This window comes from Sus scrofa, chromosome 2 (genome assembly GCF_054392235.1).
Source record: "Sus scrofa isolate SSC_HxYL_T2T_F1_AM1 chromosome 2, Sscrofa_HxYL_maternal_Yorkshire_Landrace_v2.0, whole genome shotgun sequence".
Lineage (NCBI taxonomy): Eukaryota > Metazoa > Chordata > Mammalia > Artiodactyla > Suidae > Sus > Sus scrofa.
The window spans coordinates 152125019-152141204 of NC_139384.1; the positions used below are offsets into that span (position 1 = coordinate 152125019).

General features: G+C 61.3%; 1 protein-coding gene and 1 long non-coding RNA gene across 8 annotated transcripts in view; one reads left to right on the plus strand and one right to left on the minus strand.

Annotated features, from left to right (window-relative positions):
* Window positions 1-2298: 2298 nt before the first annotated feature.
* NRG2 (neuregulin 2) overlaps window positions 2299-16186 on the minus strand; it is a 162516-nt gene continuing 148628 nt past the window's right edge. For 3 of the 7 annotated variants that reach the window (XM_085014745.1, XM_085014744.1, XM_085014748.1), the window contains 5 exons: window positions 9765-9867; window positions 7600-7723; window positions 7151-7278; window positions 6113-6340; window positions 2299-3399 (listed from right to left, as the gene is read on the minus strand). In XM_085014745.1, coding sequence (XP_084870871.1) covers window positions 2619-3399; window positions 6113-6340; window positions 7151-7278; window positions 7600-7723; window positions 9765-9867 — 1364 coding nt within the window. In that variant the 3' untranslated portion in view covers window positions 2299-2618. Of the gene's footprint in view, window positions 3400-6112; window positions 6341-7150; window positions 7279-7599; window positions 7724-9764; window positions 9868-13737; window positions 13762-14811; window positions 14878-16186 lie in introns of those variants that run through there. The other 4 variants (XM_085014743.1, XM_085014747.1, XM_085014750.1 and 1 more) reach the window with 3 other exon arrangements.
* LOC146405780 (uncharacterized) lies at window positions 10104-11777 on the plus strand. The gene is made up of 3 exons (XR_014838881.1): window positions 10104-10133; window positions 10595-10799; window positions 11526-11777. It is a non-coding gene; the product is annotated as an uncharacterized LOC146405780 (long non-coding RNA).

Here is a 16186-nt window from a genome sequence, read left to right on the forward strand (position 1 = left end):
TCAGAAGGATCAAATGAGGACACTAAGCTGGGTCATGGAAAGGTCAGTAGGTTCCCCAAGAGGTCATTCGGAATTAATCGGGGTCACACAGACGTCAGAAATCACATAGAGAAATTACTGGCTCTCTGAAAAATGTAAAGCCAATAACAAACTCCGAGCCAGCACGGGCCTTTGGCTGAGATCGTCGGACAGGGGCTGGCGAAGTCAGTGATTTGCGGGTTTGCGTTGCGCTTAGTTCATGTATTTCCTTTGTTTCTTTGTAACAGGTACTTTCCCCCCAGCATCCCCACAATGAACACAGGTCTAGTTCCTTTCCTGTCACCTCCCTTTCATCCAGTTTTGCCACTCTCTGACTGTGTGATTCCAGAACGCAGGGCACAGGATATGGTCGTCCCCAGATTAGCCATTAATAGGCCTCTGTCACGTGCCAGAAGCGACCCTGGGTGCTTCACAGAATCTCCGCAGCAGCCCTTTGAGGTAGGAACTAGCTTCGCCATTTCCCAGCGGGGGGAAGTGCAGCCTAGTGAAGCCACACAGCTAGTGAGGGGCAGAGCTGGCCCTGAACTCGGGCCCTGTGGATCGCTGAGCCCTTCCAGCCTTCCCACTGGCAGGTCTCTGAACTGACCACACACACTCCAGGGGCATCTGTGCACACGCTCTCACAGGGCAGCCACCTCTGTGGCTAGAAGACTCCTTTGTGACTGGCTGGAACCCAGGGGTTCTGGTGTTGGGCGCTGGCTTAATACATTATCAATGAGGGGAGAGGCGTCTTCACCCCTGACCTCCCTCTGCCTTCCGCAGGCTGGCAATCCTGTGCTCTGGGTCGGGGACTGCACGTTTAGACAGGCTCCGGCTCTGAGGGGGGTAAAAAAACTCCAGCGCCCTGTGGGCTTACAAGCTGCAGCAGCTGTGGCCCTCCTGGCAGCTGAGGGTACCCATTATGCCACTTTTCATGTCCGGACCTTGCCTGCGACATGCCTGAGGCCCCAAGGGTCATCTTGCTTCAGAGGCCCCAGTGCCAACCTCACACCTCTTTCCTCCTCACCCACCTGGGCCCGGAAACTCTTGCTTCACTCTGGCCCCTGTAGTTCCGGGGCAGGAACTGGGCCAGGGTTTTGAGGCTGAGTTGGGAAGCAGAGTAACTTGCATCAGTCCTTGGCCAGGTTCTCCAGCCGCTGGGGTTGGGGGGGGGCAGACACCTTGTGAGTTTCTCAGACCAGGAAGGAGGGCTGGAGCCTGCTCTGGGAGCTGGGGCCAGGGATACGGAAGGCGGGGTCTCCTCCTCCCAGGGACTGCCCTGGTCCACTCAGACCTCCAGGCCAACAAGCATGCATCTCCCTCACGGGTCTTCATCCGTCTTCCCTCCTCGCCTGAAGGCTAGGCAGACACAGTCAAACAGGAGTTATTTCTGCTTTTATTTATAATATAAAAATGTTCAAGTGTCAACAGTCAGGTGTTTGGACATTTCGAGGGGCAGGGTTCTCATTTGTTGGTTGAGGATTTTTTTTTTTTTAACAATTACCTTTTTGACAAATTAGCAGTGGACCCAGTTTTTTTCGGGGTGGGGGGGCGCAGAGGACAGGGCTGGAGAGGAAGTGGAAGTCCTAGGTGGGTTTGGGGGCCGGGGGGTCGGGCTGGGAGAAGGAAAAGGTGTTAACTTTATTGCTAAAAGGGGAATCAAATACACTGTCGAGTGGCTCTTCTCGGTCCCAGCGTGACCATGCATCCAATCTAAAGAATCTGAAATGCAAAGGACATGCAGGCGGAAAATAGAAAAGACGACCTGTAAACGAAGGTGCTGCAGAGGACGGAGGGGCGTCCTGGAGGCCATGAGGGAGGAGGAGCCGCGAACACTGGGGCCCTGGCAGAGCTGCCCCCCCTCCCCGGGCCGGGGCTGTTGGAAGACCTCTTGCTCAGTGCCCCCTCCTTTAGCAGCTGTGAGGAGCGGGGAGGCCCCCTCCCCATTCTGGTTGCTGTCGCTGGGCCTTAGTCTCCCCCTGGACCTTAACCTGACCCCAACTCTAGCTCCAAGCCTAGGATCCCCGCCCTCTTCTCAAGGGCCCAGGACTCTGGGTCTTATTCGGGGGCAAAGCTACCGGGACCTCATTTCCTTCCTTGGCCCCCCCCTGCTTCGACCCCACGGGAACCCGCAGCCCCTTCTCTCCCGCTTTCTCTCACCCCCGCCAGGGCTCACCAGCTCGGGATCCTCCCCTCTTGCCACCCCGCCACCCACACTTCTCTCCAGGAGCTCCAGAATAGCGTACAGCAAAAGGCACCACAATATAGGTTTTCTAGTAAAGAGTCAAAAAATTGGCCCATCTCTCTTTTTTTTTGTTGTTTCTTTTTTTTTTTTTTCCGAAGCTGTAAATCAGGATGTTACATATAAATAGTTTCCCTATAAAAACGTCTTTGCCGTTAGCTAGTATTATAAGACAATTTTTGCTAAAATGAAAATAAAACATTTTGTTATACCTTTTTCCTTTTATAGAAAATAAAAATATTTTTTATTTCTTTTTTTTTCCTCCTCTCTCTCTCTCTCTCTCTCCAGGCGACGGTCTCTGTTCTCCTCGAAGACAGTGGGGCGGGCGCGGCGGAGGGGGCGGCGGGCGGCGGGGGCCCTAGAGGGGCGCCGAGTCCTGCTTGGCCCGCGGGGGCGGCCCGCGGCTGTGTCTGCTGCTGGCCCGCGTGCTGTGGCTGTCCAGGGAGTAGTAAGTCCTGCTGTCGGCCGCCGGGCACAGCGGCGGCGAGTCCGAGCGCAGCGCGTCGTGCGCCGCGCGCAGGCCGAGGAAGGGCGTGCTCTCGGCCGCCAGCGAGCCGTCCGCGTCGTCCGCGTCGTCGTCCGAGGCGGAGGCCGAGCCGCCGCCCGAGCCGCTGCTCAGCGACAGCGAGTCCCGCGCCGCGCGTGCGCGCTGCGCCGCCAGCCCGTTGAGGCGCGAGCGGCGCCAGCGCCGGGGCCCCGCCGACGTCCTGCGGGACGCGCCGCGGGCGCGGGGCCGCGGCGGCGGCGGCGGCGGCGGCGGGGGCGCGCACTCCTGCGTGGTCTCGTACTCGTCGTCCTCCGGGATGCGGAAGGGGCTGGCGGGCAGGCTGCCCAGGCTGCCGCCCAGCGCGCAGGCCCCGCGCCGCGGCCCGGGCCCCGCCGCGGGGTAGTAGTAGCTGTCGTAGCTGCGCTGCATGTCCGCGCCGGGCCCGGGCCCCGCGTCGGGGCCCACGGGCGCCGGGTGCCGAAGGAGTGGCTGCTGCTCCGCCAGGCGGTAGCTGCTGGGCGCGGCCGGCGGCAGCGACACGGCGTGCGCCGAGTTGGGTGACGTGATCTCGAAAGTGGGCACCTGCGTGGCCAGCGAGTAATGGAAGTCCACGGGAGAGAGGCGCGCGGGCGTGGTCAGGGCCGACACGTACCTGCGGGGAGAGGCAGAGGCGTGGGCCTGTGGCCGGGGCATGGGGCCGACCCGAGGCAACGCCGCGGTCTCGCCCCGCAGCCCTCCTGCGAGAGCCGGGCGGGCCTTCCTCAGGGACCGTGAGCCATTTCCTTAATCTCTCGAGCCTCAGTTTCCTCCTCTGTTCATCAGGGATAACCCAGTGCTCGTTCCGTGTTGCTGTCGGGATGACTCCCTATCGGCTGGAGGCCCGCTCACAGGCAGTGGTACCCTTGAGTGGTTACTGGGAGTCAGGCTCAGGCCGGGACCCTTCCCGTGTCCCATCTCAGCGAGTACAGGAAGTCTGGAAGAGGCTAATGTTAGTCCCCTCCTACGCGCGCGCGAGGGAGCCCAGGCTCCGATCATTTAAGTGACTCAAGGTTCGCAGGGCCGGGAAGCGGTAGAGCTGGGAAGGACCCAGGCTGGGCGGGACCCAGGACTCACGCTGCCCAATTCCTCATTCCAGTCCCTGCCTTCAGCCACCACCGCGCCTCGGACTCACCTCCCCTCAAGGACCGTTCAGCCCCTGGCTGGCGGCTGCAGTGGGAAGACGTTCCTTTTAAAGTGGAAGCTAAAAGCTGCCTCGGCGACGTGACTGCTCCCATCTCACTCAGGTAGGGTCCTCGGCCCAGAGCTCACTGCTACCCAGTTTCCGCCTGGGGCTAACGACCTCTGGTTCCTTCAAGTTTGCTAGTATCTCCCAGGCTGGGTCGCGGGCACACTTCCCTCCTTTGCATTCGCCACATTCCCCTTGCTCAGCCAGCCAGCCTCTGGCCCGGCCATTGGCCAGCTTGGGGCCTCTCTCCCTCACTGTGGAGCCGGGCCCCTCGCTGCTCTTCCCAGTCCGCATTCGTGTCTCCCTGAGTCGCCCGACTCCCGTCTCTTCCCTGTCTCCTGGGGCAAGGCCATCAGGTCCCACCCAGTCCTTTTCTCCAGGAACTCACTCTCGGCCCTGCTCTACTCTGTCGAGGAACTGGCTGTTCACTGTGGTCAGCCCCCAACTGCAGGGGCTTTCTTCCTTCAGCCTATGCAGGTCTCAGAACCATCTTTTAAAGTCACCTCTCAGAGTTCCCGTCATGGCGCAGTGGTTAATGAATCCAACTAGGAACCATGAGGTTGCGGGTTCGGTCCCTGCCCTTGCTCAGTGGGTTAACGATCCGGCGTTGCCGTGAGCTGTGGTGTAGGTTGCAGATGCGGCTCGGATCCTGTGTTGCTGTGGCTCTGGCGTAGGCTGGTGGCTACAGCTCCGATTAGACCCCTAGCCTGGGAATTCCATATGCCGTGGGAGTGGCTCAAGAAATGGCAAAAAGCCAAAAAGCCAAAAAAAAAAAAAAAAGCCACCTCTCCGCTTTAGGAGGCCCTTCCTGCTTATCCACTCAAGGCCAATGGCCATCTGTCTGGGCCCAGTTCCACTCTCCCCACAGCCCGCCCTGCTCTAGGCGCCTCGCTCACCAGCCATGGTCTTAGTGCCTCTGTTGGAACAGCTCAAGGTGTCTGCCTTTGTCTGGCCGCCTTTCCCCTCCTCTCTACCCGCCATCCACTCAGGAGTCCTACTGCTGTTATAACGATTGATCACAAGAGCTGCACCTCGTGAGCACCTGCTCCGTGCCAGGTACGAGGCAAAGAGCTTTGTGCATGGTCTTACGTGGCCTTCATAAGAGCCACACATGAGAGGTGTAGCGCGCCCTGTCCTACAGCTGAGCAAACAGGCACAGAGGCGGCCCCCCTGCCCCAGATCACACACGTGGTAGGCCTGGGCTTGGAAAGCTTGGGCTTGGAAAGCTTGGTCCTGGAAACCTGAGCGGCTTCCCAGACACTGCAGTCAGGCCAGCTTCCCACGCCCTGGTGGGGGCTCCTAGGCTTAGCCCTTTCTATCAGCAGCTGTGCGCTTCAGTGGCTTGTGTGGTGGCTGGGAGCTCCCTTGGGAGCAAGATCCAGGCGGACCATCTCTGGATCCCAGGTTGGCCTGCCCAGCATGAGGCTGGCATGGACCAGACTGAGTGGAGCCTTCTCTGCCCTATAGGAGTTCTTAGTCCCGTGACCCTTTCCCTGCTCTCCCCCCGACACACCCACTTGCCAAGGGCCCTGCGAGGGCTGAGGAAGGTGGAGGCTGCCCCCTGTGACTCCTGACTTGAAGTCAGGGAAGAAGGGGAGTCGCCTGGTTTTCAGGGCATCCGTTGCTCATGAACTCCCTGGTCTCGGGATCCCCGGGGGCCTGGCCGCTGATACTGCTGGGGCCCTCAGGTGTTCTTGGCGCAGCCCCATGTGGCCTGGCCAGTCTCATCACAGACAGCCTCCCCTCCCCCTCGCCAGTCGGCGAGGCCTGGTGTCTGTTCCTGCTGGGACATGGGGTTTCTAGGCGACCCCAGGGTAGGACAGCCCTGTGGCGTCTGGTTTGTCCAGGACAGCCCCTGTTTGTTCCTCATGTTCCAGGGCAGTTTCTTAATAACAGCTCCTCCTCCTCTGAAAATTGTCCCAGCAGGACAATGACATTAAATGGTTACAACATGCCAGGGCGTGCCGGCTCAGCTGCAGTCCCGGCCTGTCAGCAATATTCCGAGGACCCTGGATAGAGCATTTAACCTCTCAGGGACCTTGTCTGCCCATCTGGAAAATGGGGGTGAGGCTCTTGGGGTGTCCCTGAGGTGACCTAAGGGTCAGCCCTGGCCAAGGCGGGGCGCGGGGCCGGCACTGACCTCTCACTGTGCGGGGAGTCACGCAGGGAGTCTGTGGAGTCGTGGTGAGGGGGCCCCACTGCCCGGCGCCGCTCCTCCAGGCTGTAGGCTGCTGCCCGCCGCGCCCGAGCCTCCACACACGCGGGGCTGTTGCATTTGCTGGTGCCCACTGATGACAGCATGATGCCCGATTGTGAGTCTGAGGTCAGGCTCTCAGAACGTTCCAGGCTCCACGTGTGGCTCTCATGCCTGGAGAAGCCAGTGGGGGTGAGGTGAGGGGCCAGGATGGGGCAGGGCAGCCCAGCAGGTGGCCCCCGGCCACCCCTTCCCTGGTTCTTCATGCTGGCTCAGCTCTCTCGGCCCCCTGCCCTTTGCTGCGGGCCGACGGGTCATACTGTGAATGCCCCCCACCCCCCTCACTGGGAGGAAGAGAGCTGGAGGCCTGCGGGCGGCGGTGGGTGGTCAGCTGCACTGTGCAGAGGCCTCTTCCCTGCCTCCCCGAAACCAGTCTCCCGTTAGCCCCCCATTGGGGACTGGCCCACTCCTATGGTCCTTGGCCACCTCTCTCAAGAGACCAGTCCTGGTGGCCAATATAGGGACCCTGCCAATTGCATGCTACTCCCCAGGGAAGAAAGGGACCAACCACATTCTTTCTTGAGCCCAATGAGCCCCCGCGCCGTGTGGACAGGCCTCCCTTCCTCTGGAGAGGAGGCTGAGGTGGACTGGGTCTCTGCAGGCAAACCTAGGAGGGGTAGCTGAGTGAGCGGCCACTTTATGGCAGCTCAAGAGGTGCTGATGCAGCCAAAGAAAACTCCACGTTAGGGAGCCAGTGATGCTGTTGCTCCCGGTTTGGACTAGAAAACAGACTCTGGTCCCCTGAGAATCTGGATGAATGTTTGGTGGTGGTGTCTGGTTTGAAGCCCCCCAACCTTTATCCTGCTCAGAGGGACTCTGGATATAGAGCCCAGCCTGGCTGGGGAGTTTCGTGTGTGTCCCCGGGCAGGTGTGTGACGCGTGTGGCCTGCTCTGCGGGGCCGTGCGGGCCTGGCTGGTGCCCACCTGTGGCTGGAGGTGGGCGTGGCGGTGGAGCAGTGGTGAGAAGGAGAGCAGGAGTGGCTCCCGGAGAAGGTGGTCTCCGTTTCCCTCCGGATGACGTGGTCCGTGGCTGGCACGTTCTTGGAGATATACTGCAACGGAGAGGGAGTGACACATGACCAGGCCGGCCCTCCTTCCTGGTGGGGGCGGGGCAGTGAGGCCGTGAGCCCCAGACTGAGGGGGTCCACCGGGCTCGGTGCTGGGTCAGCGATGGCCTCTGGAAGTCAATCCCCAGACCTTCCTGAAGGAAGCGGGCCGGGCGAGGCCAGGTTGTCCTAGTGAGGCAAGGCTAGGCTAGCAGGCGAGGCTGAGCCCAGGCCGGGCTGGCCACTTCCCCCTCCCATTCTTGCAGGGGGCACGAGCAGGCTGGCACACGGCGTGGGCTCAGCATGGGGCCCGGGACCAGCACTCACGTCTGCCATCTGGATCTCCTCAGGGTCCAGGCGGGGGTGGCTGGGCCCGTTGGCCAGGCTCCTGTTCTGGTGGGCTGGGCACATGTTCTGCCGGAGGTGGTTGTGCATCTGCTTCCGTTGTTTTCTGCACGGGGGAGGGGGCATCAGCCTGGCGCCCCCCCGCCCCGCCATCCCCTGACCCACACTGGCTGTCACTCCAGGGGACCTGCCGTGGTGGGCTCCCGCTCCTGCTTGCCCGTGCCCAGGCTGCCCCCAGCCAGGACCCCTCCTTCTCCCCCCTGCATCATCACTACCGGCCTCCATTCAGCAGGAGCTCATGGGGTGGTAATGAGTTTTGGTGCTGCCGACAGAGTGGAGCTGCACCCTGTTCTAGCCATGCAACCCGGGCAAGTTACTTAAACTCTCCAAATTCCACTTTGCTCATCTGTGAAATGGGCTGCTCATGTACCCATTCAAAGGGCCCCTGAGGATTAACAGCAGAGAAAATACGCAAGCGCGGTGCTGGCCCAGTTGCTCACTGGCTCCTTCGTTTGGTATTTAGTGGGTTTTACTACGTGCCAGGTGCCGCTTTGGAGCAGAAGAGATGTGCGCGGTCCCTGCCCCCGGGGAGCTTGCAGGATCGGGGCGGCGGGGGGGGGCAGGATGCTCCCAGCGGAGTGCCAGGAGGAGAATCACAGGGGGCGCTGTGGGCAGGGAGGCCAGGCCTGTGGGGCTGCTTTGCTTCGGCGCATCTTAGGTGCTCAATACCTTTTTTTTTGTTTTTTCCATTATAGTTAGTTTACAGTGTTCAGTACACTTGTTCTGTAATCCCCAAGTCTGATCGTGTCACTCTCCTGCTGAAAACCCCTCCTGGGTCTCAGCGTCCCATCTCTCCCCCGGCTGCACCGCTCGTGACCTCTCTCCGGCCAGCTTGTGCAGCCTTGGAGGGCTTGTTTCTGACCCTCTGTGGTGCCTGCCTTCTCCGGCCTCTGGGCCTTTGCACAGACGGTCGCATCCGACTGCAGCCTTCTCTGCCTAAATGCACCTTTCTCAGGGAGGCCCTTGCTGCCCTCCCGCTGAGGTGAGGCACCCCCGAAATATATCCTGTGACACTGGACATCTTGCTTGGGCACTGGCCATGGGCCTGCTGTCCGGCAGGCCCTGAATGAAAGTCGGTTGAAGAAGTGAGTAAAGGCAGTGGAGGTCAGAACAGGGAGCCTGCTCCCCCGCCGCCGCCCCCGTTTTCTTGGCCCCCACGTTCCTCTGTGGGCCCAGGCTCCTCCTCTGGGCTCCCTGAGCCCCAGATCCCCTGGCTGCCAGGGCCTTAGATCTCATAGATGGGGGCAGCAGGAGTCAGGAACCAAGGGCCTAGTCCCTCAAAGGGTGGCCCTGCCCCAACCTTTGCTTTCCAGATAAGCACGGAAATGGCAAACCTCTTTCTGTGCCACATCACTCTGCGACCCGCGACAGCTCCCTGTCATCTGCGGGATCCACTCACGCTCCCTGAGCTTGTGTTCAAGGTCCTAATGTGCCATCCAGGTTCCAGCTGCTGTTCCAGCTGCTGTTTTAGACTCAGGTGCCTTTCTGCCTTGACCCCAGCCCTTTGCTCCAACTAGCCCGGGCTGCTCAAGTGCCACGAAGGCCGCTGACGCTCCCTTGCGTTTGTCTTTACCTTGCACTGTTCTGCGGGAACTGCCCAGGCCCCTTTCTGCCCCTGGCCCCAAGGTTCTGACCCAGCCTTTCCTCTGCCCAGAGGTGGCCCCGTTCCACCTTCTCTCGGTTCTTGCCCGACTGCTCCTAGTAGGACTGGACAGTGCCCTGTGAGGTCTCTCCTTCCCCCCGGAAAGGCGCCGCCCTCTGTGCGCTTCCCTGCCCCCAGCACCGCCCCGGCGCCTGCCTCCTTGACAGGACAATACCTGCGCACAGCAGCCTCTGAGGTACGTCGTAGGGTCATACCCATTTTACAGATGAGAACTCAGGGGCCCATCAGTTTCCTCAGGGTCGCACGGGAGGTGGCAGAGCTGGATTCGAACCCAGACCTGTCCTCTTCCAGCGCCGTCCTCTGGGGCCTGAATCCCCGCCCTCTGCTCCTGCCTCGTGGCCCAGCCCTTGGGCCCCGCAGGAGCCCCCGAGGGGCGCACAGGCCTGGGGGAGGCGAGGCCAGGCGGGGGGCGGCCCACACTCACTTGGTCTTGCAGTAGGCCACCACGCAGACGATGCCCACGACCAGCAGAGCCACGCAGATGCCGGTGATGGTCAGGACCCTCTTCTGGTACAGCTCCTCGGCCTCTGCAGAGGAGAGGGTGTGATGGGGGCGGGCCGGGAGGCAGACCCGCCCCCTGCCCCCCAACCCCCGAGAGCTCGAGCTGCACGGGCTGCCTGGCTCCCTTGTGTCTCTTCCCTCCCCGGCCAGTTCCCTCCCTCCTCCTGTCCCCGCCTCCGCCCACCTGTGGATCTGGTCCCAAGTGACTACCCTGAGTTTGCCTTCCCCAAACCCACGTTCGGCCTGGACCACGTGAATGGAGAATGCAGGGGATGGAGGAGGCGGGATGGAGGTGAGCTTCCCGAGGCCGCGGGGAGGGCAGCCCTCGGCGGCCTAGTGGCTGCAAAGAGCCTGTGTGGCCTGGGGGAGGCTGGTCTCCACGGCGGCAGACATGCAGATGGGGCACAGGCCTGGCCGGCCACTTGGGCTTCCCTAAGAAGGCAGAGGGTGGCTTGTTCTGGGCTGGAGACGGGACATCAGGCCCAGGACCAGGAGCGGGGACAGTGCAGACCAGGCCCACTGAGGCTGGAACGGGGAGACAGGCCGTGGCTGATCCCTGCAGCCCCGTCAGGCTGGTGGCCCTGGTCCACGCCGCCTTCCCTGCCCCTGCCTGGGAGAAGCCCCGAGCACGGGCCTCGTGCTCAGGGAGCAGTCTCTGCCCTCCCGAAGGAGCTGAGCTAGGCCGGGCCTCACAGCCCTCAAAACTCTCCCCTCTGCCTCCCACTTTGTGTTGGGCGATGCCTACCCTTCTAGAACAGAGAAAGCCAGGAGGAAGAAAGGGAAAAAAGTGACAGCACCAGACCTGGTCAAGGTCTTCAGCCTAGACACCCACCCCGTCCCCCGCACCTGCTGGCCGGCCGCTCCACACGGCCCCCTCCTGCCGGCAGGACCCAGCGCCTTGGAGCAGCCCTGGGCCGTGTCGCTAAGCCCCAGGCTCGCAGTGCCTCCTGTGGCAAAGGTACCCCCAGCAGCTAAGACGGGGTACAGATCCCCAGACTCACATAACTATAGGGCCATGCCTGACACACAGGCCCTTCACAAAGATACACTCACTCGTGTCCAGAGAGGCGCACACACGCACACGTGATCATGGCCACTGACAGTCATGGGGCGTCTTGAACAAACAGCCCCCCATCCCCACCTCCCGGGCCCTGTGGTCCTCGTCCTGTCCTCATCCCCGCCCACCCCTCAGCCCTCCAGTCAGGCCTCTGTCTCCGTCACTCCTCTGAGACCACCCTGCTCATGGCCACCAATAACCACCTGCTGCCGGGGCTGTGGGCATCCGCTTCCCTCTCAGCAGACTGCCCCTGCCAGGCGCACCTCCCCTGGAGGGCCTTCTCCCGGGGCTTCCCCTCCCCCCGGGCTCATCTGTCTGTCTGCGTGGCCGGCTGCAGGGGAGAAGGGCCCAGAGCTCTCTGGCTTCTCCCTTTCTCTGCCTGCCCTCTCAGCCAGACTCAGACTCGAAATACTGCCCGTATGCAGCTGAATCTCATGTTTCTCTCTCCTGCCTTCCCTTCTCCCTGAGCTGCTCTGGTTCCCCACCTCCAAGGGCTGTGGCCAGGCAGAAGCACTGATGCCCCAGCCTCCTGCCAAGCCGCGCCCGCCTCTTCCCACCTCTTCAGTGGCAGCACCACTTTTCCTGTTGCACTGCCCCAAATCTTGGAGTCATTCCTGATCTTTGCAGCCGCTCTGATACCTGATCCACCAGCGGATCGTTTCAGCTCTACCTCCCAAGTAGATCCTGGATCTGACCACCTCTTGCCGTTTCCACCGCTTCCAGCTCAGTCCGAGATGCTGCCTTCGCGCACTTGGGCAGCTGCCCAGCCTCTGGCTCGTCCTCTGCTTCTGATCCTCCACACCCTGTCCCCTCACCCAGTCTATTCGCTGCCCCAAAGCCACACTGGTTTCCAACCATAAAGCGCATCATTTCCCTCCTGTTTAAAAGCTCCCAGTGCTGGAGTTCCCGTCGTGGCGCAGTGGTTAACGAATTCGACTAGGAACCATGAGGTTGCGGGTTCGGTCCCTGCCCTTGCTCAGTGGGTTAAGGATCCGGCATTGCTGTGAGCTGTGGTGTAGGTTGCAGACTTGGCTCGGATCCCGCGTTCCTGTGGCTCTGATCCCGCGTTCCTGTGGCTCTGGTGTAGGCTGGTGGCTACAGCTCCGATTCGACCCCTAGCCTGGGAACCTCCATATGCCGCGGGAGCAGCCCAAGAAATAGCAAAAAAAAAAAAAAAAAAAAAAGACAAAAAATAAAAAACAAAACAAAAAAACTCCCAGTGCTGTCCCGCTGCAGTGTGCATGTAACCCAAAGCCCCACCCTGGCCTACGAGGCCCAGGGTCCCCTGGTCCCCTCCTGAAGAGCTCATCTGTGGTGCTCTTCCTCATGTCCACTGTGCGCTGGTCACTGGCCGTCTTTCTGTCCATTGACCTAGGCAAGCCCATCAGCCACACTGTCCCTAGCTTGTGCCCCCTGCTTCCACCACGCTCCCCCCGTTGTTTGCAGGGCTGGCCGTTTTTAGCCCACGTGTCACATCATTGGACAAGCCTTCCCTGGCCACTCAGCTCAAGTAGTTCCCCACGCCGGCCCCGCACTGTCCCAGCTCCTCTTCTGTTCTGCACAGCACTTAGCACCGCCTGGTGTCTTTCCTGTGTATCTGTCCATCTGTCTCCCTGTGACTCTGAGTACCGGGAGGCAGGGACTCTGTGCACTAGATGGCCTGCGTCTGGCCGCCTCTGGGCCTCAGTAGATGTCCTTGGAGGTGGGGAGGGACCACGCAGGCCAGCCTTACAGACTCGGACGCGTATACACCTCCGTTCTCACTCACCGCCGCACCCGCATGCTTCCAAGTGCTCACGCTGGGCCCGGCACTGAGAGGCCCAGCGAGGTGTACACACGTCATCCCCACAACGACACAAAGATGCGCACCGACCGACTGACCCCGCACACCCGGCCGTGATCACACGGACCCACAGCCTCGGCCCCTCTCCTGCTCGCCCCGTCACAGCAGACAGACAGACATGCTCTTACACACAGACTCTCAGCCGCATCTTCTACTGGGAACGGCCGGTTGCGGCGAGGTGGCGAGGGAGCCAGGGCCTCCCCAAACCTGCTCTGAGAACAGCCTTTTCATGACAGCAGGCTCCGAACACACCTGAGGGCTGACCCCACAAAGCCCAACCCCTCTGAGCCCCTGCCTGTCTCCTGCTCTAATGTGTCTGGATCCGGGTGGGGGCCCCCTAGCACAAAGCCGGAGGTCTGCAGAGACAGACCCCTCAAAGTCCTTTCCTGCCCACGGCATCATCCAGGGGCCAGAGGACGGCCAGCCTCCCGTCGTGCTGGCACTGCCCACAGACAAACACGCGTGGCGTCACGGGGACAGATCATGAAGGAGTGACAGCCTCAAGCGGATGGCCAGGCCTGGCAGACAGACACAGGGCAGGGGGCAGGGATGGAGGGGCGCCGTCAGCCACCAGCCTGATGCGGAATGCAAAGCGCCTGACATGGAAATGGGAAGAGGGGGGAGGACAGGGGTCAGGTCGGAAGGGGCGCCTCTCTGCACAGTCTCCCAACTGGGACCTGGTGGCTTCTGGACGCCCGCTTTCCCAGGGGCCTGGCTTTGTCTGGCCAGCCATGGGGCTGCACACAGCTCAGGGGCTGCCTCCCTCAGAGGCCCCAGGCCGGGGGGCATAAAGAATCAGCATCTTCATGAGCTTGTGCGTCTCTGCCAAATCAATCTAGTTGATTCTAGGCCGTCCCAATGGGGACGGGGGAGTTTTAGGATCATCCCTTTTCCATTTTGGGGGGAAAGAAAGCCAAACATCCAGCACATATGGTGTCAGAGGCTGTGGAGAGGGGCTGTGTGGATGGTGCTGACCGACACACAGAGGCTCCGTACCCTTTAGTTCAAATCCAAGGTGCTCTGGCAGTGCAGAAGGGGGGGATGGAGGGAGAGGGACAGACGGACGGGGGCGGGGTGGGAGAGAGAGAGAGAGAGAGAGAAACGTTGGTCAGGATTCTTCAGACACCGGCAGCCAGCCTGTGAGGTGAGAGCAGTTAGTGGTGTCCCCTCCCCAGCCCCCAGTCCCCAAGAGCCCCTGAGAGGGGTGGACAGGGGACATGTTAGGCTCAGCAGGCGGAGCGGGTTCCTTAGAGATGAGCCGGGGGGTTAGTACCTGGTGGGGATGCAGAGGCGCAAGAGTCAGTTGGCAGATGTCCCCAAGGAGGAAGGGTGACTGGGGGCGAGGGTCCGAGCCGTCCCTGTCCTCCCGCCCCCCAGCTCCAGCGCCAGGCTGTGGGCACTTGCAAGCCCCTCCCGGGGGCAGCTTGCTTGGCCCGCGCTCATTCATGGGACCCTTATGGCTGTTCAGCACAAGGGTCCGGGGTCCTCAGACTGGCCCCTGTCCCTGTCCTGCCCCCTCGGGCCCCCAGGCTGCCCGTGTGTCTGGTGTGGAGACTCAGAGTCTGCAGGGGGAGGAGGAGGCCCTGGGCAGCAGGTCACTTTGCCCCTTGACACCCCCAGCAGCCGAGCAGCCTGCAGGGACTGGGGCTCGGGGTCCGAGCCTGACTTCCTTCTTAGGGAGCCAGCTGCAACTCAGGGAAGGAGACTAGTGGCCTCATAGAGCGCCTGTGTCCCTTCAGTGGTGGCTAATTGCCCTCTTGCAAGTGGGGCCATGTCGTCACTGTGTGATTTCAGGGCCCTCCGAGGTAGCTACACACGCCATCGAAGGGTGAGAGTACACGGCCCTGCCCAAGGGCCAGCTGTCACCGCCCCAGCATGCGGCTCTCAGTGTACCCTGCCTGTCTGGCTCTCAGTTTCTCACCCTCAAGTGGGGCACAGGCCCGGCCACGGCATCTGGGGGAAGGTCTGTAGCCTGGCTGTGCCACGCATTGGCCCCTCGGGGGCACGGGGCTCTGCAGCGGGAGCCCAGCGCACTCCCCAGCGTTTGTGAAGGGCCCCCTGCAGCCGCACTTGTCTGCAGGCCCTGGCTCTCTGTTTTGTCCCTAGTCCGCTGGGTGCGTGTGGGCAAGTCACAGCCTCTGTGTCCTCATCTGTACGCAGTGAGCGGAGGGCAAGCCGGCAGGACGCAGGGGCCCACACCGCAAGCTTGGCATGGACCTGGGGGTCTGAGCCCCGGCGTCTCCCTCAGGGCTCTCTCAGTCACAGCCATCCTACTCTCTGGTCTTTTTCCACGCTGGGATATCCAGCCAGGATCCCCAGAGAGGACAGCCTGGTGTGACCACAGCACCCCAGACGCTCGGAGAACTGTGGCCTGGGCCCCACTTTTAGTGGTGGTTGTATTAGATGAGGCAGCGGAGGCCCAGTGGTGCTAGGACACTTTCCCAAGGTCACACAGCAAGTTAGGAGGCAGAAGGGAGAGTGGAGGCCAGGTCTCAGGTCTCCTGGGGCTAAGCCATGGCTTTTGCTGCCCATCAAGTCCCTGGGCAGGCCTGACTGGTCAGGACAGTGACCATCTGGAGGAGTGAGCAGGGCTCCCAAAGCCATCGGAGAGTTTTCTCCTGCATCACTTCTCTGGGAACCGAGCAGCAGCAGCAGCAGATTTTGGGGCTCCGGACTGGCTCCCCTTTGAGTCAAAGGCCAGAACTGTTTTGGGTGGACAGTGGTGGCCGGCAGGACTTCCCTCTCACTGGGGATGGATTCTGAGGGGACTTGTCCTGTCCACTGACTGCCACTTGGCTAGGATGGAATGAATCACAGACAGGTCCTAATTGGGCAGAAATTTGCATATTGACCAGTAACCAGGGCAACTGGTCTGGCAAGCCAGGCTTACCAGACAACAGGCCAGGTCTTCCTCCTGGATGTGTCCTGTGACACAGTCACAGGCATCAGAGCAAGGAGGCCATGATGTAGACCGCGGAGCATGTGCCCTTGTGTTTGTGCGTGTGTGAGCAGGTGTCAGCACTTGTGTGGTTGTGTGTATGGCAGGCAGGTGCTTGTGTGTGTGTGTATGTGTGTGTGTGTGTGTGTGTGTGCGCGCGCGTGCAGGTGTGTGTGCTCTTGTACATGAAGAGTTTCCACAAGTTTTGACCCTTGGGACGTGGAGGGGTTGTCAGGGGAAGCAGGAGAAGCTTCCAAGTGCTACTGTGGCCGCAGGCTGTGCCCGCGGCCTCTGCAAAAGGTACCCTGGTCTAGAGGCTGTCCGGGCAGAGGGGGAAGGTCAGGCACTTTGCTCAGATGCACCAGGAGTCAGCCTCCAGGGCACTGATGCCGGCCCTCTGACCGCCCCCCGACCCCGCCGCTCACACCCCTCTGTGTGCATTGCTTCCCTGAGGCATAAATGCCCTTACCCCTATTTCACAGATAAGAAAACAAAGTCAGAGAGGTT